Here is a 27,574-nt window from a genome sequence, read left to right as displayed (position 1 = left end):
CTCTACATCCTTACATTTGTCCTCTAGCCATCCCTGCTTAGCCATTTTGCACTTCCTGTCGATCTCGTTTTTGAGACGTTTGTAATCCTTTTTGCCTGCTTCATTTAATGCACTTTTATATTTCCTCCTTTCATCAATTAAATTCAATATTTCTTCTGTTACCCAAGGATTTCTATTAGCCCTCGTCTTTTTACCTACTAGTTCCTCTGCTGCCTTCATCACTTCATTTCTCAAAGCTACCCATTCTTCTTCTACTGTATTTCTTTCCCCCATTCTTGTCAATTGTTCCCTTATGCTCTCCCTGTAACTCTGTACAACCTCTGGTTCTTTCAGTTTATCCATGTCCCATCCCCTTAAATTCCCACCTTTTTGCAGTTTCTTCAGTTTTAATCTACAGTTCATAACCAATAGATTGTGATCAGAGTCCACATCTGCCCCTGGAAATGTTTTACAATTTAAAACCTGGTTCTTAAATCTCTGTCTTACCATTATGTAATCTATCTGAAATCTGTCAGTATCTCCAGGCTTCACCCACGTATACAACCTTCTTTTATGATTCTTGAACCAAGTGTTAGCTATGATTATGTTGTGCTCTGTGCAAAATTCTACCAGGCGGCTTCCTCTTTCATTTCTTAGCCCCAATCCATCTTCACCTACCACGTTTCCTTCTCTCCCTTTTCCTACTACCGAATTCCAGTCACCCATGACTATTAAATTTTCGTCTCCCTTCACTATCTGAATAATTTCTTTTATTTCACCATACATTTCTTCAATTTCTTCGTCATCTGCAGAGCTAGTTGGCATATAAACTTTTACTACTGTAGTAGGCATGGGTTTTGTGTCTATCTTGACCACAATAATGCGTTCGCTATGCTGTTTGTAGTAGCTTACCTGCACTCCTATTTTTTTATTCATCATTAAACCTACTCCTGCATTACCCCTATTTGATTTTGTATTTATAACCCTGTATTTATAACCCTGTATTCACCTGACCAAAAGTCTTGTTCCTCCTGCCACCGAACTTCACTATATCTAATCTATCCATTTCCCTTTTTAAATTTTCTAATCTACCTGCCCGATTAAGCGATCTGACATTCCATGCTCCGATCCATAGAACGCCAGTTTTCCTGATAACGATGTCCTCTTGAGTAGTCCCTGCCCGTAGATCCGAATGGGGGACTATTTTACCTCCGTAATATTTTACCCAAGAGGACGCCATCATCATTTAATCATCCAGTAAAGCTGCATGCCCTCAGGAAAAATTACGGCCGTAGTTTCCCCTTGCTTTCAGCTGTTCACAGTACCAGCACAGCAAGGTTGCTTTGGTTCGTGTTACAAGACCAGATCAGTCAGGGGGGAGTTAGAGGTGCGCAAAAACGAGGTTATCAGTGCCCCCACTTAAACTGAAGACAATTTATTGTTACAATGAGGAACACAAGTGTATTAAATAAAAAATCACAAGTTTAACTAGGTAACGAGATGGACAAAGAAACTAGTTACAAAATTGGATAAATAAATAACGGTAAGATGTAAAACAAATGAAGTACTACAAATCTGATTAAAAATCACTGTTAAGTATTTTAATGCGATGGAAAGTTACAAACTGAATTCTTACCCAACCCATATCCTGCATATTATGTTGAGTAAGTAAGAAGTATTAACTCCATAATATCATTAGCAGAGACAGTGCGCTCTTGTTGTCGAGGCTCGCGACAAGCGCAGCGATCAGCAGTGCCCAATGCCGCCGCGATTTATTTATGTTGGCTGAGCGTGGACACTGCAGCAGATGCTTCGCCATAAACAGAAAGAAACCACCTTGGTTCTGAATGCAGTGAGCGGATATCACTGCCTGCATGTTCTTTTCGTAACCAATGTGAGACTCTACTTACAGGTGCCATGGAGCAATTGGAACAGGTATCATGTCATTAGTCATCAGTATATTGGCCAGTGATGAAATGTCCACTCTATTTGAATGCCAAGAAAATAGGAAACGTCTCACAGAGTGATGTGAGGTGATACCAAAATTTATCCAACACATAAAAATTAACTACAGAGCTTTCATGCACGCAGTAGCAGCACCCAAGGAAATATTGTCTTGGAAGCGTATACTTCTTTTTTTCCTCTCATATTAATGCCCTTGTTTTAGAATGATGTGAGAAAATAAACACAAAAAACTGAAGTTTCTGAGAAGCATATAAGTCATTTCCTCTTCTCATATCACAGCTTTTGTTTTAGTGTGAAGTGAAAAGCGAAACAGTTTAGCATTCTGAAGCATAATATGACACCTGAACACCTGATTCTTATCATAGGCCCTATCGAAAATGCAAAAAGCAGGGAGCTCTCCAGTCTTTTGTACAACAGTCTGTTTTCTTTCATGCATTACTATTGCTGGCAGATTCGTATCGAGTTCTTCAGCAGAATGAGCCTTACGTTATTGTGCTAATTACAGTATGGAAATAAATTCAACAAAGACGAGTTCCCCTAGAGCAGTGAAGGTATTTGCACATGTCTGTATTCAGCAATGACTGCCAGTTGCCACAACATTTTACAGAATTCATGGGGCAGGCAACACAACTGCGAGAGCACTTCAGACTTCATTGAGAAAGTTGTCACGAGACGGACGGAAACGTCAAGTTAACATCACTTTCCGAGTCATATTCAATCCAAAATGACGTGTTATTAAAGTAGTTGAGTGTTCTAGCAATTACTCTTTGATAGTTCCAATATGTGTATTCCGGTATCCAAAAGAACCAGTTAGTGTGAAACCATCGGAAACTACATTAATATCAAACTGCAAGAACTCTTGACAATACATGGACTCTTCCCTTCGCTGGGTAGCCTCTTACTGTTATTTAGGATTCTCTCTGTCCTAGGCGTAATGCAAATGCACTCATAAGGTGCTTTCCACTATTCTTGGCAAACATCAGCAACCTGTAAGTACCACGAGTAACAACTGTGTGATGATGATGGTACAGATTGTCAGTGGATGTGGTGGTGTTGTTGTCAAACTGCTTACAGTAACGTTAATGGTGGTGCACATAATCTATCGCTGGCTACCTAAATAAAGATAGTGTGGTGGCGTTGTCACTTCTCTTTATTTGGCATCAGCTCGAGTAATCCGATTTAACGAACATAGTACTCCATTCACGAGCTGCTAATGATACAGTATGACTACAGAGATCATTGTGTGGGGATTACATTAATTTTGCAGTGAATTGTTTGACAAATATTACCTCAGCTACGCAGCTGCAATGACTCACTTATACAGGTACTCTATGTTGCACTTGGTTAAATGATCAGCTCCCTACAATCCTGCTTCTACTGTTCGTAAATTCTTGTATACAGACCATTCGTTACTTGATTAAATATGTGCTACAATCTGATTCACATGTATATGACACGGGATAGCACCATCACAAAGCAATGACTAAGGAATGGATGCCATTGTGGTCCCATTACACTGATGGCAAGACAAATGTTCACAAATCACCTGTATTGCCTCAAAAACCAATTGCATCTTAAATATCGAAGGACAGACATCCACACTGTCACACGACATTGAAATACAGCAATGGCAGCAGATGAAAATTTGTGCCCGACTGGGGTTTGAACCTGGACCTCCTGCTTAGCAGGCAGACGCACTGACCATTGCACTATCGGGACAAAGCCAACCTGCCTGCAAGACCTATCTACACACGCTCCTCATCGGACACAAATTCCCATCTTTGCCGCATACCATGCACATGGTACCCCCCATCCATTATTCCACTGTTCGCAGCCACACTGTATTCCCGCAAGGGTTCAGACGATGACGTGCGTCTAACACTGAAAATTTGCAACGGCTTGTCAAGACCTGAATAACTATATTGGATGTTTCAGAAGGAATAGTAAATATTGTAGGAGGTGGCAGTTAGACAATTTGCAGAAAAAAATGTCATATAACACGTGTGCAATTTTTATTGAGTACATACAGCTGGGTTCAATGCATTTTCATTTTTTTTTTTTTGGTCCTAACAGGATGCCGTTGCCTACTTTTCCTCCAAAATGAGCTTCCAGCATTACTGGAGCATGACGGGGCTCCAGCACATTCTAGTCATCAGGTGACACATCATCCAAACATAACATTTCCTGGAAGATGGATTGGTAGATTGGGCACTTTTTTTAGCCACCGAGGTCCCCGGACCTTATCCCTTTGGATTTTTGGCAGAGAGGATGGTTGAAAGGCGAAGTCCACACAGAAAAAGTAAACCCGAGAGCCAATTTGATCGTTCAGATTATGAATAACGCAGCCCTCATAAAAGAAGGCAAAGACGATCTCAGAAGAGCTACACATGATGTTATCAAGAGAAATCAAAAGTGCATCCAAGTTGGTGGGGAAATTTTTGAAACTAAGCTTTGAACGTCCTCACCTGCCTTTGCTTTGAGTTTGTTAGCATTACATACCAACACATGTATCTCTGTACTCTATAAAATGTGGACACATTTATATGGAATTTATGCAATTTGTCCATATTACCACCTGCCAAAATATATACTATTCCTCCTGAAACACCCTGTATATGCATATATGAGTGGTATCTGTTCTTTCGGACATGTCCGAAAGAACAGAACCCCCCCCCCCTCCCCCCCCCCCCCCCCCACACACACACACACACACACACACACACACACACAGAGAGAGATATTTCTATGTTACGTGCTATTCAGAAAATGTTTGGAAATTCAGTGATAGTGATGGACTGGAGCTGCGTTAAGCTACTCATTTCACTAGAGATACACACATCAAAAAAAGTTTCGCAATACCCTGGTTCCCAGAGATCCTGAAAACAATTGACTATGGATACTGTATCACAGACACAGTCCCTTTGACTGTTCACAGATGTCACTAAACCCACCCAAAGATGTAAACAACCATGCATGAGCAGCGCCTATTAGGCGGAGAGGGTCTGACAGACAATCAGTTACAGTCATTCCACCATGAAGGAGGTACACAGCTCATGTTGTCTGTAGTTCAACCATGTCTAGACAGTCAATATTGCAGTTCGATCGCGTCGGTGTTGTTAATTTGTGCCAGGAGGTGCGTTCAGAAGGTGCGTTCAGAAGGTGCGTTCAGAAGGTGCGTTCAGAAGGTGCGTTCAGAAGGTGCGTTCAGAAGGTGCGTTCAGAAGGTGCGTTCAGAAGGTGCGTTCAGAAGGTGCGTTCAGAAGGTGCGTTCAGAAGGTGCGTTCAGAAGGTGCGTTCAGAAAGTGCGTTCAGAAAGTGTTCAGGTGTCTCAGAGTGAACCAAAGCTATGTTGTTCAGACATGGAGGAGGTACAGAGAGACAGGAACTGTCAATGACATGCCTCACTCAGGCCGCCCAAGGGCTACTACTGCAATGGATGACCGCTACCTACGGATTATGGCTCAGAGGAACACTGACAGCAACACCACTATGTTGAATAATGTTTTAGTGCAGCCACAGGATGTCTTGTTATGACACAAACTACGTGCAATAGCCTGCATGATGCGCAAATTCACTCCCAACGTCCACGGTGAAGTCCATCTTTGCAGCCACGACACCATGCCAAATGAACCGCTCAGGATTGGCATCACGTTCTCTTCACTGATGAGTGTCGCATATGCCTTCAACCAGACAATCATCAGAGATGTGTTTGGAGGCAACCCTGTCAGGCTGAATGTCTTACACACACACACACACACACACACACACACACACACACACACACACACACAGTCCAGCACATGCAGCAAGGTGGAGGTTCCCTGCCGTCTTGTGACTAATAGTGCAATCATATCAGCAGCATATTGGCAAAGCATTTGTCTTCATGGACGACAATTCGTGTCCCATCGTGCACATCTTGTGAATGACTTCGTTCAGGATAACGACATCACAGGACTAGAGTGGCCAGCTTGTTCTCCAGACATTAACCTAATCAAACAGGCCTGGGATAGATTGAAAAGGGCTGTTTATGGATGACATGACCCACCAACCACTCTGACGGATCTACACCAAATCGCAGTTGAGGAGTGGGACAATCTGGACCAATAGCTCCTTGATGAACTTGTGGATAGTATGCCACATCGAATACAGGCATGCATCACTGCAAGAGGGTGTGCTACTGGGTATTAGAGATACCGATGTGTACGGCAATCTGGACCACCACCGCTGAAGGACTCGCTGTGTTTTGGTACAACATGCAATGTGTGGTTTTCATGAGCAATAAAAAGGGCGGATATAATGTTTATGTTGATCTCTATTCCAATTTTCTGTACAGGTTCAGGAACTCTTGGAACCGAGGTGATGCAAAACTTTTTCTGATGTGTGTAATTGCAATTTTCTACACTATTCACGTTTAATAAGTGACAGCAAATTGGAAAATTTACGTTTGCGAGATGGTTACTCTATGTGTTAATTAGAGTGTCTCTCATCATTTACTTTGTGGGAAACCTGCTTCTTTCCGCCCTAGCCTATACCACAGCAATGAGCGAATGCTCACATTGTTGATATTTCACTGGATGTGCTACTGCAACTGTATCCAACGATTCAAATCCCGTGGGAAAAGTGTATTTCAAGTCAGATGGTTTTGCTCCTCCTCTACTGTCACTGACAACGATCACAATGAAATTAAGTATAGGAATCCTACGGGATCCTTGAGTTCATAGTTCGGTGCTGTGCAGATGAAAAAAGTAGTTTTTCACAATTATCAGATGACGCATGGAGTTTGTCAGATTCTACTAATTGTGACTGCATTATTAACTGTTGGACCACAGGCGCTTTTTCTGACACTTATTGTAAGCTTTTTTTTTAATGTTAGAGCTGGAAGAACAGAAACATTAAATTTTCACCATATGGAATATTCGAATTCACCTTAGGTCTTCACATTTTGAGCAACGGCAGAGTATCCATGAGAAAAACTGACACCAAGAAGCCAGATCATGCCTGTCTTCTGGTGGGTGTGTCAATGACAGTGATCTCAATAACAATATTGTAAAGCAAAGCTACATTGTGAACTCAACCACTGGAGAAGCTCCAAAATTGTGAATTGCAGCTGGTAAATATGCTTTCAAGATTCTGGTCCAATTAAGACAGTAAAACACAAATAATTGTGACAGTTATTAATTTATGACTCTTTGTTTGCACTCAGTGCACTGATGAATTATATTCTAGGTCCTGCATCTAGTTACAGAAATGCGAATAAGACTCACTGACATATATTGAGGATATTCCAGCCCTTGCCACCCACAGCTTTGAGACGAAGCTATAGTCACTTCCGAGGTCACTCACAGAACACACCAGCTGATATCCTTCCTAGTAGTATAACTGAAACTTGGCAACAACGCAGAATATGTTTGGCAACTATGTGGGCGACGAGTTACTTCCTTGATGGCACAGAACTATCCTGCTAAATTCACTTGATACTATCGTGTCATTTCAACTGAATAGCATGAGTAACTATCTTCTGAGATGTGACGTATAGATAACATTTAGTGCTTTTGAGTCCACAAAAGTAGTTCGACACGGGAAATGCAACTACTCTCATTTCTTATGTTGTGACTTATCTGTCGTAGTGGCTACTGGCCAATAAGTAAGACATCTGCTGTGCACCTCTTCGCAGCTCCGAGGTAATGTGCTTGCTTACGAGGTGCTAAGCTGATTTCGTTCGCCTTTCGAGACTCACTGAAAGTCAGATATTTATTCGTTTGTAGCAGAGCTGCAAGCAGGCAGATAGAAACTCAATAAGAGAATTGTAAGACAATGCTCGAAGAAAATTCGTCTTGCTATTTTCATGTACGCCTTAGAATCAGAGCAAAAACCTTATAGTACTGCAAAATTCTTAATGCCGCTTTTTTTTGTTGTTGTTGTTGTTGCGAATACATAATTTTATCTGTGAACTGCCACATTTTCATAATACTAGAGTACGATACAGGACATGAAGTAAATACAAACCATTTCGAAGTCAAAAGTCATAATATCCTACTAATTAGAGTTAAAATAGGCACAATCGTCTTCCAGGCACTCAATGCTTTATTAAGATAGACTGCCATCGTGATGTTTCTGTAGTAAGCTGAATTTAATTTATATTATTACAGAGAATATTTTAAATGTGTATTCCAATATTTTACTGAACATAACAGTAATCATCAAAGAGAAATTAATCAGCAACAGTACATTCTTACACAATATCTAAAACAATCTGACAATGCTAAAGTAATTTACAAATTCTACCCCTATAGAAACCTACTAGTTCTAACAATGTCATTAAACGAGTGTAGTCGGAAGAGCAGTTTTGTCTAGAAATGAACTGCCTTGCTGGTTGATCGATCGAGAGTGGGAAAGGTAAAATTTTGCCAGTATACCATCATAGGGACAAATGCCTGAGAGATGACATCCCTATCAATACAAGTACCTGATAGATGACTTCCCTCTCAATCTCCTGAATAATTTTGTTTGTCAAATCAACAGAGCACATTATCGTGCAGTAGCACACGTGATGTAGTTTTGTCAGTTGATTTTCTTACACTGCGACTGAAAGGTGTCTCAGTTGTTGGCAAGAAATTCCAGCTGTGATGGACACACACTTGGGGAAGAATTCGTAGTGCGAAGCACACTTTTGGAGCTATCAGATGGAAAATATTATGTCCACACTACTCTTTCCTCGAGTTAGTCGTTTGGTAGGGCTCAGCTTTCCATTTCTTCTTAGGAAGTTGACAGTAAAGGCATCATAACTCGTCACCAGTAACAGTATTGGATTGGAATGCTCACTGTGGACTTGATGACGTTCAAGTGAAACTGCAATAATAGTCACTCCATTGATTTTTATTGTCACGAATTAGAGCATGCAATACTCCTACACCGGACTTCTGAATCTTGCCTGTTGAATGCAAATAATACATGATGGTTAAATGGTAATGCATCACTTATATCAGTAGTGGAAAATCATTCATGTCAGAACGATCTTTGCTGTAATAAGAATCTCTCACTCCACTAACAGTTCAAATCTTTCGAGCTGACTGCTCTGCACTGACCCCTCTATTGTACCAAAACTAAATATTGTGTTGCAGCTGTTTCACTGTTTTCCACTTGCGACCCAATTTTACAATGCTTAACCGTAGATCTTGATTTTCAACTACGCAAAATCCATTGCTTAACTGCAAGATTATAACTAGAACTTCAAATTCGAAAATGACAGCTGATACATACACTGACAGCGTCGCACAGTGTTCACCTGGGCGGTGCCCGATTTCAGGCGGTGGGTGGCGTCCGGCCGGTAGAAGGTGCAGTGCGAGGAAACGCTCAAGCGTAAGCTGTTGTGATCATGACGCAGTCACGAGCTGTGCTGGGGAATTGTTTCTGCAAGTATTTGTTATTACTGGCGGTTGGAAATTGAAGTCAATTATCTTTGATGTTCAATCTGACTCATAACATAAGACTAGGGCCAAAATGTGCAAAAAAAAAAAAAAAAAAAAGAAGAAATACAGTTGGATGCGAACACGTGACTATAAGTTTAGAATGCACGACGATTACCTCTAGACCACGGGCTCTCACAACACAAGAACATCTCGGAAGTAGACACCACTTCCTCCTGATACTTCCGCATCTTACAGTGTCGCCATATTGTGCAGATACCCGGACTTAGCATTGGCAGGGGCGGTCAGTCTTATAGGCCACCTTAAGTGAACGACTGGCGGCCGGTTGACAGTCAGTTTTTATGTCTAGGACTGTGCATGGGATAGGGAATTCTGTTGCTCCTGTTCCAGATGTTTAGAGCGGTGTGGTAAGTATCAACATTAGCCTCGTCTCAGCACTGCTAGCATCTGCAGAGGGCAGTGTGAACTTCCTAGTGGTGCACCGTTCGAACGGCAACAAAACCAGTACAAAAAAACTTATTTAGTATGCTTTTACAACACAATTTTGTCTCTGACTGTCTCATACACATGTGCAAGTGTGGTGCACACAGCCCAGTTCTACTTTAACTCTCCATTTCAAAGGTGCGGTGCAGTGCATCCCACAGGTTTTACTTTCATTTACAAAACCTAGATGAAGACATGGGTACCGCTGAGGTTCTGAATTGCTATCAGTGGCAGTTATCCAGGTGCACTCCGTGCATTTCCATCACGTGCTAGAGCTCGACCGGCAAACATCTCCGTTATATCTGTAGGGGTTTACTGCACCCCACCTTTCTGTGCTTGTAACTGGAGAGGACTTAACCACACCCCCCTTTTTAAGCATGTTTCCTGCTTTTTCACCACTGCTGCACCAGTTGTGACAGCTATTCTTATACCTGTACTACTACACACATCAAAAAAAGTATTGCATAACCTGAGTCCCCAGAACTCCTGAAGATAGACATTGACTGTAGATATTGTATCACAGACACAGTCCCTTTGACTGTTCAGAGATATCATTAAACCCACCCAAAGATATAAACAACCGTGCGTGAGCTGTGCCTATTACATTGAGGGGGTCTGACAGCTGATCAGTTCCACCAGGAGTACACAGTTCGTGTTGTCTGTAGTTCAACCGTGCCTAGACGGTCAATACTGCAGTTCGATTGCATTTGTGTTGTTACTTTGTGGCAGGAAGAGCTCTCAACAAGGGAAGTGTCCAGGCGTCTCGGAGCAAACCGAACCAATGTTGTCTGGACATGGAGGAGATACAGAGAGACATGAACTGTTGATAGCACGCCTCACTCGGGCCACCCAAGAGCTACTACTACAGTAGATGACCACTACCTACAGATTATGGCTCTGAGGAATCACGACATCAATGTCACTATGTTGAATAATGCCTTTCGTGCAGCCACATGACGTCATGTTACGACTCAAACTGTGTGTAATAGGCTGCATTATGCGTAACTTCATTCCTGATGTCCATGGCGAGGTTCATCTTTGCCACCAGGACACCGTGCAGTGTGGTACAGATGGGCCCAACAAAATGCCAAATGGACCGTCTGAGGCTGGCATCACATTCTTTTCACTGACGAGTGTCACACATGCCTTTAACCAGACAATCGTCGGAGACATGTTTGGAGGTAACCCGATCAGGCTGAAAGCCTTACAGACAATGTCCAGCAAGTGCAGCATGGTGGAGGTTCCCTACCGTTTTGGTTTGGCATTACGTGGGGCAGACGTACGTCACTGGTGGTCATGCGAGGCACCGTAACTGCTGTACGATACGTGAATGCCATCCTCCAACTGATAGTGCAAGCATATCGGCAGCATATTGCTGAGGCATTCGTCTTCCCGGACGAGGCATTCGTCTTCCCGGACGAGGCATTCGTCTTCACGGACGAGGCATTCGTCTTCACGGACGAGGCATTCGTCTTCACGGACGAGGCATTCGTCTTCACGGACGAGGCATTCGTCTTCACGGACGAGGCATTCGTCTTCACGGACGAGGCATTCGTCTTCACGGACGACATTCACGCCCCCGTCGTGCAAATCTTGTGAATGACTTCCTTCAGGATAATGACATCGCTTGACTAGTGTGGCCAGCACGTTCTCCAGACATGAGCCATACCTAACATGCCTGGTGTAGATTGAGAAGGGCTGTTTATGGACAATGTGACCCACCAAACACTCTGAGGGATCCACGCTGAATCATCATTGGGGAGTGGGACAATTGGGACTGACAGTGCCTTGATGTGCTTGTGGGTAGTATGCCACAACTAATACAGACATGCATCAATGCAAGAGGAGCTGCTACTGGCTATTAGAGGTACCGGTGTGTACAGCAATCTGGACCACCACCTCTGAAGATCTCACTGTACGGTGGCACAACATGCGATGTGTGGTTTTCGTGAGCAATAAAAAGGGCGGAAATGATGTTTATGTTGATCTCTATTCCAATTTTCTGTACCGAATCTGGAGCTCTTTGAACTGATGCAAAACTTTTTTTGATGTGTGTATATCATAATATATTACTACTATTTTATTAAGATCTCAGTTGTTTTATACCTGGGCAACTGGTATTTGTGTATTATACTATATTACAATTATTGTGATCACAGTATCTTATAATTACTGATGATATATGATATATTGTATTAAAGATATGGACCTATGTATAGGAAACAGCTACGCCGATGGACATACTGAAAAGAACAGAAGAAGAGGAAGGGGCTGCCAAGAATTTGGTGGAATGCAAAGAGAAAGTACCACAACCTAATGATGATGGGTTCGAGGAGTCCGACGGTCAGATTTCAGAGAGCGAACATGACAGTGACTCAAGTACGGATGCCAGCAATGATGAAACTGATGGGCGAATCAGATGTGAAGATTTCTATCTCGGAAAGGATGGGGTCACTAAGTGGACAAAGAAACATCCAGCTCGCAGGAGATCCAGACCAGATTGTGGAACGTAATCATAGAGGTTTCCGGACCAATGAGAAACACAAAGAATAGGAAGTCTCTCGAGGAATTCCTCCATCTTTTAATTTCCTCCGAGACTGTCCACATTATCGTAAACTGTACTGACAAGAAGATTGAGAAGTGTACTGAAAACTACAAGAATGAGACAGAAAGGCTGTACAGAAGGACAAGCAAACCTGAAGCTGAGCCCCCACCAACTGAACCCGTGGATTAAGACACTAACAGAAAACTTGCAATTGTTATTGTACATTATGTTTACTATGTAAGCAGTAATTTCTCCCTTGAAAATGTTATAAATGTAGAATGCAGTGTAAAACAGCATCTAAGAAATAAAAAATGTAGTAGTAAAAGTCTTACACTAAAAATAAATGAGCAAGAAGGTCATTTGAGAACCTAAAAACAACAAAGCGTCCAGAGAAAACCAAATAGTGGCTGAACTATGGGAAAAGGCTGACAAAAATGGAGTTACATCCCTTAAGTGTGTTTTCGACAAAATCTGGAAAGAAGAAGAGATCCCCACAGGATGGAGAACAGCTCTCATCCACCCTATCCACCAGAAAGGTTTGAAGACAGACCCCAACAATTACAGAGGAATCTCACTGCTGGATATAACATACAAGATTCTTTCTAAAGTCCTTTTGAACAGGACAGAGCCACAATTGGACCCGCAAATCGGGAAATACCAGGGAGGTTTTAGAAAGGGTAGATCATGTTTGGAACAAATACTAAACCTCAAAAACATTACGGCATACCAAAACTCAAGGTCAAAGACATACGTAATCTCCTTCGTTGATTTCAAACAAGCATATGATTTGATTGATAGAGAATCTCTATTATCAGTCCTGGAAGAAATGGGTTTGGATAAGAAAACAACTAATATTATAAAAGTGACCCTTACAAATACATTTTCGAAAGTTAAATTTATGGGTGAATTATCGGAACCCTTTGAAGTAAAAACGGGGGTGCGACAGGGGGTTGGGCTCTCACTGGTAATACTCAATTGTGCATTGGAGAAAGTAGTCAGAGAATGGAACACAAATATTACTAGTGGTATAAGACTGTGTTGCAAAAAGAAGAACCTTAAAGTAAATTGCATTGCTTTTGCAGATGATATGGCCCTGTTTGCTGAAACAATGGAAGAAGCATGGGAGCAAATCCTTGAACTAAAGAAAGAAGCAGTCTTCACATCTCCTTTGAAAAAACTAAGATATTGACAAACATCAAGTACTCATGTAAATAGCTCAAAGTTCAAGAACAGAAGATTTAAATAGAAAAAGAATTCAAATATCTCGGAGAATGGATTAGTTGGAATGCTGGGGAAAGCAAAGCAATGGAATCTAGAAAAAATAAAACTTGAATTGGCCTTCCAACTAACAAAAAACACATACAACAAAAAATCCCTTTCATGGGGGTCCAAAATTACACATTAAAAGACAGTGATTAAGCCAGAAGCACTGTATGCAGCAGAAACACTTAACATGAATTTCAAAGGCCAAATGGAGAAACTTGAGCTAAAGGAAAGAAAAATTTTAAAAAAAAATCATTGGGCCAAAATTTCAAGACAGTAAGAGTATATACATCAAAAATGAAACACTCTACAAGAAAATTGAAAAACTTTCAGATTCTATGCGAAAAAGGAGAATAAATTTTTATGGTCATCTTCTCAGAATTAATTCCAACAGATTAACTAAACAAATCTTCGACTTCTTCTGTAACCGCAAAACAAAACCCAACTGGTTTAAAGAAACTGAGAAAGACCTAGTAGAATTAAAGTTTTCAGAAAATTCACTTATTGATCGAACAGCTAAATTAATTGCTAAAGATGAAAACATAAGGTTCCAAGACAAATCTACACAAAAGTCCAAACCCTTCATCTCAGAAGAAGAGAGGAGAAGAAGATCAGAAAGAATGAAGAAATACTGGGCCCTAAGAAAAGAACAACGCACAAAGAAATGATTGATCCAGTGTACCCCAAAGAGGGTGAAACGAAAGAAGAAGATGAAAAAAATAAGCAAGATACCTGCACGGGTGCAGTGCACCCCACCTTTGTACTAGTCGTACACAATCAACCTTTCTAATGCGATGTTAAGAAGTTGGTCTTTGGCTCAGGACCCACTGGTCACTACTCATCTGGATGACAAGACATTACAAATAACTCTAATCACAAGACAGTTATTCGATAAAATGTGTGTTAACTGGAGCATCACGATTAAACAGCAGCTGGCTAATCAGTACTCACAGCCGTGGGCATCCAGCAGCTCGCGGGCAGAAGGCGGTCGATCCGGATCCTCTCCCTCGCGCGGGGGCGGCAGTAGGAAGCCGTAGGTGCCCTCCAGCACCCGTCGGGGGATCAGGCTGGCGACGAGCGCGACGGGCGGCACGCAGTCTCGCATCTGGTCCACCGGCAGCACGCCCCAACACACCATCTCCGCCTTGCTGAGCGCGAAGCTCGGCATCACCAGCCCAGGGCAGTCGCAAAGCATCAGCTCCTTCGTCAAGAACAGCGTCTGCAACACCGTCTCACCATCACCGATGTGCCTCCAGGAACAGTACACATCAGTCTATAGTGGTGGTGGTGGTAGCTTCGGCAGCTTCGTTGTAGGTGGGGAACGGGTGTGGTGGTTAGGACGGTAAAGTTACAGGCCTCGCTAACGAGCTCGTCCACATCTCGTCCGATATGGCCTGGTGTACCTGTCGCCACATTTCCGAGTGTCACTGCGAGTCCGACTACCGCCTCAGTAAGCTCTGTAGTACGACCCACAAGGGTGAGCCTGTAGACACCGTCTCACTGTCTCGTGAGACGTGTGAAGAACAAACATTATCGTATTTACTCGAATGTGAACCGCAATTTTTTCTGGTTTTTGTAATCCGAAAAACCATCTGCGGCTTAGAATTGAGTGCAAAGTAAGCGGAAATTCTGAAAAATGATGGTAGGTGCCACCACAACTAACTTCTGCCGTTGAATATATGTAGTGCTACACAGGCATGTTTTGCAGGCACAATGATAAATACTGGTGCCTACACCTATGCATCACTAAAAAAAAGGTGGAAGACGAGGATTTTTTCTCCGCCCTGAGTTTCGACCGCTGCATTTTCATACATTATCCAACGAAGGAAATACAAATTTCGTATTGTTCATCTTTGAATGTAGCAGCTTTTCAATGTACTATAAAAATCCGACTGGCAAGACTGTTTGGTATGTTTGTCAATATGGCCAACTTTACGTTCTGAATTTTTTCCTACCTGTGACAAGAGATGGTTGCTAATAGGAACTTTTATGAATTGTGAATCACATGCAGTATTCTCTTCAACATAAGAATAATATGAATATAAACATTTTGTCATGTATTCTTTCATGTTTGCAGCTATTTCATTTAAACCCTGTCTGCCTAATAAACTATGAAACTAGAGTGAGACAACAGCAAACGCGGAAGAATACACATTATATTCGTATTATTCTGATGTCTAATAGTGATACAGTCAGAAATGAAGCACGGCAATTGACTAGATTTTTAAATCTAACGTGACTCTAATTTCGGTGCAGAATGTAATGTACTAAAAGAGGCGTCTGCAAAGATTTTGAAATGGAGAAAAATTTTCACTAAACTCTCGTTCAGAACATCTTCTATCATATGCAGTCTATTATTTGGTTCTTGTTGATCGTTATCAAAGAAAGCAGCAGTGTAAGTAACAACAAATAGCAGTCTCTTGCCAATGTTTTGCTAATGAGACGATTCCTCTCTCTCTCTCTCTCTCTCTCTCTCTCTCTCTCTCTCTCTCTCTCTCTCTCTCTCTCTTTTTTTTTTTTTTTGAAGCGGCAGTACCGTGCACAAAAGCAAGCCATGCGGCGAGCGGCGACAGGCCGTAAACACTCATTATCAGAAAGCAACAAAATGGCACAATACAGTAATGCATTATGAGTCTCTTGCCATTGTTTTGCTTATGAAACAATTCTTCTCTTTTTTTAAAATTTGTAAGCTGCGGTAGCGCGCACAAAAGCAAGCCACGCTGCGAGCGGCGACAGGTCGTAAACGCTCATTATCAGAATTCGACAAACAATGCATGACACAGTACCATAATGCATTATGAGCTTAGAATGACGAACACCTATAACAAAGAGAATGGCACTTATCAGATCAAAGAAAAATAAGCAATCAATTCAAACCAGACGAAGCACGTGAAAAAGGAAGGGTACCCGTATAAATACGGACGGAGCACCTGACGCATAGCAGTGTCTACTTGGTAAAGCTTAACTGCTAAGCTTACGACTCGAACCAAACTACTGTAGCTGTATCATCATTCATTTGACCTAAATTATGTCTCATATTATAATAGACCAACAGTGTTTCGATTTGGAGGTGTGGCCTAAAACTTTTCTCTCGCCTTGAATTTCGAGTCTCAAATTTCAGGTGCGGCTTAGATTCGGGAAAATTTTTTTTCTTTGATTTAGAGTCTCATTTTTCAGGTGCGGCTTAGATTCGAATGCGGCTTAGATTCGAGTAAATACGGTAGCATCAAATTTCCGGCCAATTTCACTTTTGCCAGCATTCTCAAAAAGTTTAGAAAAAGTAATGTACAATCAGCTTTATAACCATCTTATCTCAAATAACATACTGTCACAGTTGCAGTTCGGATTTCTAAAGGGTTCTGATATTGAGAAGGCTATCTACACTTACAATGAAAATGTGCTTAATTCATTAGACAAAAAATTGCAGGTAACTGGTATATTTTGTGATCTGTCAAAGGCATCTGACTGTGTAAATCACAATATCCTTTTAAGTTAATTAGAATAATATGGTGTAACAGGAAATGCTGCAAATCTTATATCTCTGGCAGGAAACAAAGGGTGTTGTTAGGAAAGAGACATGTATGAAGCTATCAGGTGTCATCCAACTGGGAACTAATTACATGTGGGGTCCCACAAGGTTCCATTTTAGGGCTCTTACTCTTTCTTGTGTATATCAATGACCTTTCATCAGTAACATTACCGGAAGCCAATTTTGTTTTGTTTGCCGATGATACGAACATTGCAATAAATAGCAAATCAAGTGTAGTCTTAGAAAGGTCAGCTAATAAAATATTTGTTGACATTAATCCCTCGTTCCTAGCCAATTCTTTGTCACTAAACTTTGAAAAAACACACTACATGCAGTTCAGAACTTGTAAGGGGTGTCCCACGAGTATATGCCTAACATACGATGACAAGCAGATAGAAGAAGTGGACAGTGTTAAATTCTTGGGATTACAGACAGTTTGATGATAAATTCAACTGGGAGGAGCACACCACCGAACTGCTGAAGCGTCTTAACAAATCTCTATTTGCAATGTGAATTGTGTCAGACGTAGCGGATATAAAAATGAAAACGCTGGCATACTACGCTTACTTTCATTCCATAATGTCATATGGGATTATTTTTTGGGGCAATTTATCAAGCCAAGCTAAAGTTTTCTGGGCACAAAAATGGGCAGTAAGAGTTATATGTGGTGTGAACTCAAGAACATCCTGCAGAAGCCTGTTTAGGGAACTAGAGATACTAACTACTGCTTCCCAACATATTTATTCCTTAATGAAATTTGTCATTAAAAATATATCACTTTTTCAAACCTACAGCTCAATTCTTGGAATCAGTACTAGAAATAAGAATAATCTTCACAAGGATTTAAAGTCACTTACTCTTGTACAAAAAGGTGTAACAACCAATGAAATTTAGTTTAAGAGAAACCAAAAGGATTTATTGGTGGCCAACGCCTTCTACTCCATTGATGAATTTCTCAGTAGGACCAACTGATTTTGTGTGTGTGTGTGTGTGTGTGTGTGTGTGTGTGTGTGTGTGTGTGTGTGTGAGGGGGGGGGGGGTGTAAGTAAGTAATGTAGTTCTGTTACATGTTTATTCCCTCATAAATAAAAAAAAAAAACCTTTTTTTATTTTAAATTCAGTGCTTTAGTGTTTGTAAAATGATTCTTTCATATAGTATACATTAAAAAAATGACGCTCATTCCACTTGGGACCTGTGGAAGGTACATTAGCTTATTTGTTTGAGTTGCAAATATTTGTCATGTATTGTTGTTTTTCTGACGTGATCCACATCCTGGAGGACCTCCTCACTATGGATCAATTGGAATGAAAGTAAATCTAATCTAAAAGGAGGCCCACAAAAATTCCTAAATACAATCTGCAAGTAGTATCATTCCGAGCTGCAATAACTAGCATAAATATTTATTATAACTAAATAAATAATGTCAGCGTACAGATCACAGTGAGACGCTGTAGCGAAACAATGGCACAAAATGTTAATTTGGCAGGTTATACAAGGATGATGATATGTGATTTAAATGGTTAATATTTCACTTCAGATTCAAACTGAGACAACAGAATGCACAAGATGAATATACACGATTACCAACTGCAGATCATATACGTGCCCTCAAATTAGTAGTCGGAGAGAACTGAACACAGAATAATAATAGGCATCTGATATCTGCATCTTGTTACTGAAGTCAAGTGATCCACTGACTAGACTGGATTCAGAATCCAACAAATAGCATCAAATGATATTAAATTTACAAGGGATTCCCAATACATGTTATAAAAATGAATCAACTTGATCTATCAGAAAATTAGTGGAAGTAGAAAATAAACTGAATGAGTTGTTAATTTGTTTGGAAGATCTCAGCAGCTGAAAGTAAATTGATGTCAGTTATCTGTGTAAAGACTGTACAACCACAGAGACAGAAAATCTTAATGCATGTGGTTACAAATTAGCTGAAAATACATGTCGACCAAATATGAGTAACGCAGACTGTTACATAAATGTTAATAATAGTAAATTATTATTATTATTCTTTCTTTTCTCAGACGTTATGTCTGGTCAAAAATTGAAAGTGACGCGGACCTTGATCAAGCGTGACTTCCTTTTAACTGTACGGTATATGTTACATTACATTTAAGAACTTTCGGGTAATTGAACATGTATCAATAATTACAGATTTCTGTAGTTGTACATATATGTTTGGATGTAGCTGTATTGCATTGATGTACTGGTGGATATTGTGTGGTATGACTCCTGTAGTTGATAGTATAATCGGTATAATGTCAACTTTATCCTGATGCCACATGTCCTTGACTTCCACAGCCAGTTGGATGTATTTTTCAATTTTTTCTCCTGTTTTCTTCTGTATATTTACTGTATTGGGTATGGATATTTCAATTAGTTGTGTTAATTTCTTCTTTTTATTGGTGAGTATGATGTCAGGTTTGTTATGTGGTGTTGTTTTATCTGTTATAATGGTTCTGTTCCAGTATAATTTGTATTCATCATTCTCCAGTACATTTTGTGGTGCATACCTGTATGTGGGAACGTGTTGTTTTATAAGTTTATGTTGTAAGGCAAGTTGTTGGTGTATTATTTTTGCTACATTGTCATGTCTTCTGGGGTATTCTGTATTTGCTAGTATTGTACATCCACTTGTGATGTGATCTACTGTTTCTATTTGTTGTTTGCAAAGTCTGCATTTATCTGTTGTAGTATTGGGATCTTTAATATTATGCTTGCTGTAATATCTGGTGTTTATTGTTTGATCCTGTATTGCAATCACGAATCCTTCAGTCTCACTGTATATATTGCCTTTTCTTAGCCATGTGTTGGATGCGTCTTGATCGATGTGTGGCTGTGTTAGACGATACAGGTGCTTGCCATGTAGTGTTTTCTTTTTCCAATTTACTTTCTTCATATCTGTTGATGTTATGTGATCTAAAGGGTTGTAGAAGTGGTTATGAAATTGCAGTGGTGTAGCCGATGTATTTATATGAGTGATTGCTTTGTGTATTTTGCTAGTTTCTGCTCGTTCTAGAAAGAATTTTCTTAAATTGTCTACCTGTCCATAATGCAGGTTTTTTATGTCGATAAATCCTCTTCCTCCTTCCTTCCAGCTTAATGTGAATCTTTCTGTTGCTGAATGTACGTGATGTATTCTATATTTGTGGCATTGTGATCGTGTAAGTGTATTGAGTGCTTCTATGTCTGTGTTACTCCATTTCACTACTCCAAATGAGTAGGTCAATATTGGTATAGCATAAGTATTTATAGCTTTTGTCTTGTTTCTTGCTGTCAATTCTGTTTTCAGTATTTGTGTTAGTCTTTATCTATATTTTTCTTTTAGTTCTTCTTTAATATTTGTATTATCTATTCCTATTTTTGTCTGTATCCTAGATATTTATAGGCAACTGTTTTTTCCATCGCTTCTATGCAGTTGTTGTGGTTATCAAATATGTAATCTTCCTGTTTAGTGTTTTTTCCCTTGACTATGCTATTTTTCTTACATTTGTCTGTTCCAAAAGCTATATTTATATCATTTCTGAATACTTCTGTTATCTTTAGTAATTGGTTGAGTTGTTGATTTGTTGCTGCCAGTAGTTTTAGATCATCCATGTATAGCAAATGAGTGATTTTGTGTGGGTATGTTCCAGTAATATTGTATCCATAATTTGTATTATTTAGCATGTTGGATAGTGGGTTCAGAGCAAGGCAGAACCAGAAAGGACTTAATGAGTCTCCTTGGTATATTCCACGCTTAATCTGTATTGGCTGTGATGTGATATTATTTGAATTTATTTGGATATTAAGTGTGGTTTTCCAATTTTTCATTACTATGGTTAGGAACTGTATCAATTTAGGATCTACTTTGTATATTTCCAATATTTGTAGTAACCATGAGTGGGGTACACTATCAAGAGCTTTTTGGTAATCAATGTATGCGTAGTGTAGCGACCTTTGTTTAGTTTTAGCTTGATATGTCACCTCTGCATCTATTATCAATTGCTCCTTACATCCTCGTGCTCCTTTGCAACAGCCTTTTTGTTCTTCATTTATAATTTTGTTCTGTGTTGTATGTGTCATTAATTTCTGTGTAATGACTGAAGTTAATATTTTGTGTATTGTTGGTAGGCATGTTATGGGGCGATACTTAGCTGGGTTTGCTGTGTCTGCTTGATCTTTAGGTTTCAGATAAGTTATTCCATGTGTAAGTGTATCAGGGAATGTGTATGGGTCTGCAATGTAACTGTTAAATAATTTATGAATATAATAGAGGGAAACATTCCACGTGGGACAAATATATCTAAAAACAAAGATGATGAGACTTACCAAACAAAAGCACTGGCAGGTCGATAGACACACAAACAAACACAAACATACACACAAAATTCTAGCTTTCGCAACCAACAGTTGCTTTGTCAGGAAAGAGGGAAGGAGAGGGAAAGACGAAAGAATGTGGGTTTTAAGGGAGAGGGTAAGGAGTCATTCCAATCCCGGGAGCGGAAAGACTTACCTTAGGGGGAAAAAAGGACGGGTATACATTCGCGCGCCCACACACACACACACACACACACACACACACACACACACACACACACACACACACGGATTGGAATGACTCCTTACCCTCTCCCATCCTTTCATCTTTCCCTCTCCATCCCTCTTTCCTGACGAAGCAACCATTGGTTGCGAAAGCTAGAATTTTGTGTGTATGTTTGTGTTTGTTTGTGTGTCTATCGACCTGCCAGCGCTTTTGTTTGGTAAGTCTCATCATCTTTGTTTTTAGATATGTTAAATAATTTAGTTAGATGTGAATGTGTTGAGGTGAACTTCTTTAGCCAGAATTTTGCTATTTTATCTTTTCCAGGGGCTTTCCAATTGTGAGTAGAATTAATTGCTAGGGTGACTTCATGTTGCAAAATTATCACTTCAGGCATTTGTGGTATCATCTTGTATGCGTCTGTTTCTGCTTGTATCCACCGTGCATGCCTGTTATGTTGTACCGGGTTTGACCATATGTTGCTCCAGAAGTGTTCCATGTCTGTTATGTTTGGTGGATTGTCTATTTTAATGTGTGTCTTATCTATTGTCTGGTAAAATTTCTTTTGGTTTGTGTTGAATATTCGGTTTTGTTTCCTTCTATTTTCACTTTTTTTGTATCTTCTAAGTCATTTGGTCAATGCTTGTAATTTCTGCTTCTTTTATCTAATTGCTCTATCGCTTCTTGTTGTGAGATTTTACCTAACCTTTTTCGTTTTTTGTCTGACATTTCATTTCTTATTAATTGTGTTAGGTGTCCAATGTCTTTTCTCAGTTTTTCTATTCTGATCTGTAGCCTGTGTTGCCATGCTGGTTTTGTGGGTTTCTTCTGTGTGTTGGTTGGTTCTGATCTCTGCCTAGTGTGTATATTTATTGTAGTGAGTGCTCCTATATAAACCAGTAGTTGTAACTCTTCCATAGTTGTGTTTTCATTTATTTTGTTGTGTATGATTGTGTTGATAGTTTTTATTGTTGTTTCGACTTGTGGGTTATTTGGCAGTCTATGCAAGAATGGTCTAATGTCTGTATTTGTGTCTTTGTATTCTATATATGTCAGCTGAAATTTTTCTTCTATATCTAACATGTGTGTCACTTCGTGTTCTATTTGTGTTTGTTCCGGTGGCTGTCTTAAGATTTCGTTTTCCTCTGATTGTTTAATTGATGCGTGATGTTCTTTGTTTGTTTGCTCTGGGATGTTTGAGTCCATTACTGTATTTTCTTCTTCTTCTGATTGCACATTATTTTGTTCCAGTATTTGTTGTACTTGTTGTTTGATGTTTTCTAATTCTGACTAGGGTATCCTGTTATTTTTTATTACTACACGGATCTGATCAGCTAGTTGTTGTTCTGTTACAAATTTTAATTCTGGGTATCTGGTAATAAATGTTGTGTATACTTGTGATCTGTATCCAGTTGTGTTGGTTCCTAGGTTTGTTGCTTGGTAATAACAGAACATGAGGTGTCGATTAACTTCATCTGACCATCTCATCCTCTGTCTTTGTTTTCCTTCTAGGGTGGTTGCAGGAAGCATATCCTGCAAAACACCTCTATTTGGATTTAAATCATTTTCCATGTGGCTAGCAGTGTCGTTACCATTGTGGATGGGCATAGGGTTCAAATGTTGTCCCCGACCATGACAGCGCTCGTCCGAGGCTTCATTAATTCTGTCCTGAACCAATTATTATTATTATTATTATTATTATTATTATTATTATTTTAAAAATAAGTAAGTTCTATATAGATCAAGATACAAGAGCATATGCTTATGAGTTAATAGTGGAATATGTAATAATTGTGATCATTAGAATATACATGTCTCTGATGATTAACTGTGAAATACTAATTACAATTTTAACAGGTTACTGCTCTGTCTATCAGAGATAAAGAAGGAATTATTAGTTTATGGTGATTTTAATGTGAATTTCTTGAATCCATCTGACAGGAAATGTGATCTAGAGATTATGTTAACCACCAACGTATTCACATAGATAACACAGATAATGTATTCATATGACAAGCTGAAATGATACACACCTGTCTCACCGTAAGAGTATTTTCCAATCTCAGTGCACAGTTAATCACATCACATAATATAGCTGTATGTTGAATTCAGAAACGTTCAAAGAAAAGAATGAGGCTGATTCATGAGCATTATGCAGTGAAATTTATTTCTCTGTTTACTCACTCTTGAAGATTATTTAATATGCAGACAATGGTTTTATGACACTTTACTTGAAATTTTAAACATTTTTATTCACTGAGGTCCAGCAACCATGTGTTAACTTAATTATGGGATATATAGCCACCTCGGTTGCACATAATTATTGTCAGATTGACCACAGTTTTGACAGCTCTGGCAGTCTTCATCAGAATAAAAGTTACATAGGATTACCTAGAAAATATAATCACATGGCTTGAAATACAATATACTGAATAGATTTACTTCCATAAAATGTACAGAGTGCTTACATGTAATCACACCATGGGTGATAAACATCTGAGCATTTTTGCTCTCATCAAATAGAAATTGTCACAAGAATAAAAACTGAAATGCAAAAATGTAACATATTTGTCAACTGGAATAAAATATTCCATCAAAATACAATGTCAGCCGCGAGGTCACTCAGGATTCATACCATCTAGCAAGAAGTGATTGAATTACAGACAATAGCAAATGCGGCATTGCAAAGACAAATTTTAAACATTAGAAGTAACAACAGGAAGCAGTGCAAGAAAGTTACAACATACTGTAACGGTCTTATTTTACAAAAGAAAACAGTTTGAATAATTTACAGAGAAAACATGAAATTGGAAAGGAAAACGATGTTCAAAAGTCTACATTGAGGAGCGAATTGCCATTCAGTCCAGTTTTCGTTAGTGGCTCCATACATTGAAAAAAGTTTTTGTTGCGTAACTGCAACTGTTTCTTAAGCACGACATCATCCTTCAGAGATAGGTGTTTAAAAATCTCGCACTCTTCTACGATGTTAAGCCTAAAGCCTTTTTTATCCGAGTACAAGATCTAGATGTGTTTTACATCTTTAGAATTATATCCTGTGATTAACAAATGGCCAGCGAAAGATGAATGTGAACATTGGTGCCTTTCTTGCCTAGATGGTGTTCCTTGAATCTTGTCGAAATACACTCCTGGAAATGGAAAAAAGAACACATTGACACCGGTGTGTCCGACCCACCATACTTGCTCCGGACACTGTGAGAGGGCTGTACAAGCAATGATCACACGCACGGCACAGCGCACACACCAGGAACTGCGGTGTTGGCCGTCGAATGGCGCTAGCTGCGCAGCATTTGTGCACCGCCGCCGTCAGTGTCAGCCAGTTTGCCGTGGCATACGGAGCTCCATCGCAGTCTTTAACACTGGTAGCATGCCGTGACAGCGTGGACGTGAACCGTATGTGCAGTTGACGGACTTTGAGCGAGGGCGTATAGTGGGCATGCGGGAGGCCGGGTGGACGTACCGCCGAATTGCTCAACACGTGGGGCGTGAGGTCTCCACAGTACATCGATGTTGTCGCCAGTGGTTGGCGGAAGGTGCACGTGCCCGTCGACCTGGGACCGGACCGCAGCGACGCACGGATGCACGCCAAGACCGTAGGATCCTACGCAGTGCCGTAGGGGACCGCACCGCCACTTCCCAGCAAATTAGGGACACTGTTGCTCCTGGGGTATCGGCGACGACCATTCGCAACCGTCTCCATGAAGCTGGGCTACGGTCCCGCACACCGTTAGGCCGTCTTCCGCTCACGCCCCAACATCGTGCAGCCCGCCTCCAGTGGTGTCACGACAGGCGTGAATGGAGGGACGAATGGAGACGTGTCGTCTTCAGCGATGAGAGTCGCTTCTGCCTTGGTGCCAATGATGGTCGTATGCGTGTTTGGCGCCGTGCAGGTGAGCGCCACAATCAGGACTGCATACGACCGAGGCACACAGGGCCAACACCCGGCATCATGGTGTGGGGAGCGATCTCCTACACTGGCCGTACACCACTGGTGATCGTCGAGGGGACACTGAATAGTGCACGGTACATCCAAACCGTCATCGAACCCATCGTTCTACCATTCCTAGACCGGCAAGGGAACGTGCTGTTCCAACAGGACAATGCACGTCCGCATGTATCCCGTGCCACCCAACGTGCTCTAGAAGGTGTAAGTCAACTACCCTGGCCAGCAAGATCTCCGGATCTGTCCCCCATTGAGCATGTTTGGGACTGGATGAAGCGTCGTCTCACGCGGTCTGCACGTCCAGCACGAACGCTGGTCCAACTGAGGCGCCAGGTGGAAATGGCATGGCAAGCCGTTCCACAGGACTACATCCAGCATCTCTACGATCGTCTCCATGGGAGAATAGCAGCCTGCATTGCTGCGAAAGGTGGATATACACTGTACTAGTGCCGACATTGTGCATGCTCTGTTGCCTGTGTCTATGTGCCTGTGGTTCTGTCAGTGTGATCATGTGATGTATCTGACCCCAGGAATGTGTCAATAAAGTTTCCCCTTCCTGGGACAATGAATTCACGGTGTTCTTATTTCAATTTCCAGGAGTGTAGCTCTTCCTGTCTGGTCTGTGTAATAGGCTGGACAATTGCCGCAAATAATTTTATAAACACCAGAATTCTGCAGAGGGGACAGTGTAGGTTTCAAGTAATGTATGATGTTACTTTTTAAAGAATTATTGGTGGAGAAGGCTACTCCACAGTTTTATTTAGTTTGAAATAGACATTGTATCATGTAAGACGCTGAACCCAGACATGGTATAGATTAAAAAAAAATTGTTTTCATTAGGTTCATTATCTTCCCCCGTGAACCATGGACCTTGCCGTTGGTGGGGAGGCTTGCGTGCCTCAGTGATACAGATGGCCGTACCGTAGGTGCAACCACAACGGAGGGGTATCTGTTGAGAGGCCAGACAAAGGTGTGGTTCCTGAAGAGGGGCAGCAGCCTTTTCAGTAGTTGCAGGGGCAACAGTCTGGATGATTGACTGATCTGGCTTGTAACATTAACCAAAACAGCCTTGCTGTGCTGGTACTGCGAACGGCTGAAAGCAAGGGGAAACTACAGCTGTAATTTTTCCCGAGGACATGCAGCTTTACTGTATGATTAAATGATGATGGCGTCCTGTTGGGTAAAATATTCCGGAGGTAAAATAGTCCCCCATTCGGATCTCCGGGCGGGGACTACTCAAGAGGACGTCGTATCAGGAGAAAGAAAACTGGCATTCTACGGATTGGAGCGTGGAATGTCAGATCCCTTAATCGGGCAGGTAGGTTAGAAAATTTAAAAAGGGAAATGGACAGGTTAAAGTTAGATATAGTGGGAATTAGTGAAGTTCGGTGGCAGGAGGAACAAGACTTTTGGTCAGGTGATTACAGGGTTATAAATACAAATTCAAATAGGGGTAATGCAGGAGTACGTTTAATAATGAATAAAAAAATAGGAATGCGGGTTAGCTACTACAAACAGCATAGTGAACGTATTATTGTGGCCAAGATAGACACAAAGCCCATGCCTACTACAGTAGTACAAGTTTATATGCCAACTAGCTCTGCAGATGATGAAGAAATTGATGAAATGTATGACGAGATAAAAGAAATTATTCAGGTAGTGAAGGGACGCGAAAATTTAATAGTCACGCGTGACTGGAATTCGTCAGTAGGAAAAGGGAGAGAAGGAAACATAGTAGGTGAATATGGATTGGGGGGAAGATATGAAAGAGGAAGCCCCCTTGTAGAATTTTGCACAGAGCATAACTTAATCATAGCTAACATTTGGTTCAAGAATCATAAAAGAAGGTTGTATACCTGGAAGAATCCTGGAGATACTAAAAGG

The 27,574-nt window shown here is 40.7% G+C and overlaps 1 protein-coding gene across 2 annotated transcripts in view; it reads right to left on the bottom strand.

Moving 5' to 3' along the window:
- LOC124553692 (large subunit GTPase 1 homolog) overlaps positions 1 to 27,574 on the bottom strand; it is a 169,018-nt gene that overhangs the window by 55,498 nt on the left and 85,946 nt on the right. For both annotated transcript variants that reach the window (XM_047127595.1, XM_047127596.1), the window contains exon 8: positions 14,614 to 14,881. In XM_047127595.1, coding sequence (XP_046983551.1) covers positions 14,614 to 14,881 — 268 coding nt within the window. The remainder of the gene's footprint in view (positions 1 to 14,613; positions 14,882 to 27,574) is intronic.

This window comes from Schistocerca americana, chromosome 11 (genome assembly GCF_021461395.2).
Source record: "Schistocerca americana isolate TAMUIC-IGC-003095 chromosome 11, iqSchAmer2.1, whole genome shotgun sequence".
NCBI lineage: Eukaryota > Metazoa > Arthropoda > Insecta > Orthoptera > Acrididae > Schistocerca > Schistocerca americana.
The sequence above is the reverse complement of the archived record's forward strand: the minus strand, read 5'-3'. Positions and strand labels throughout refer to the sequence as shown.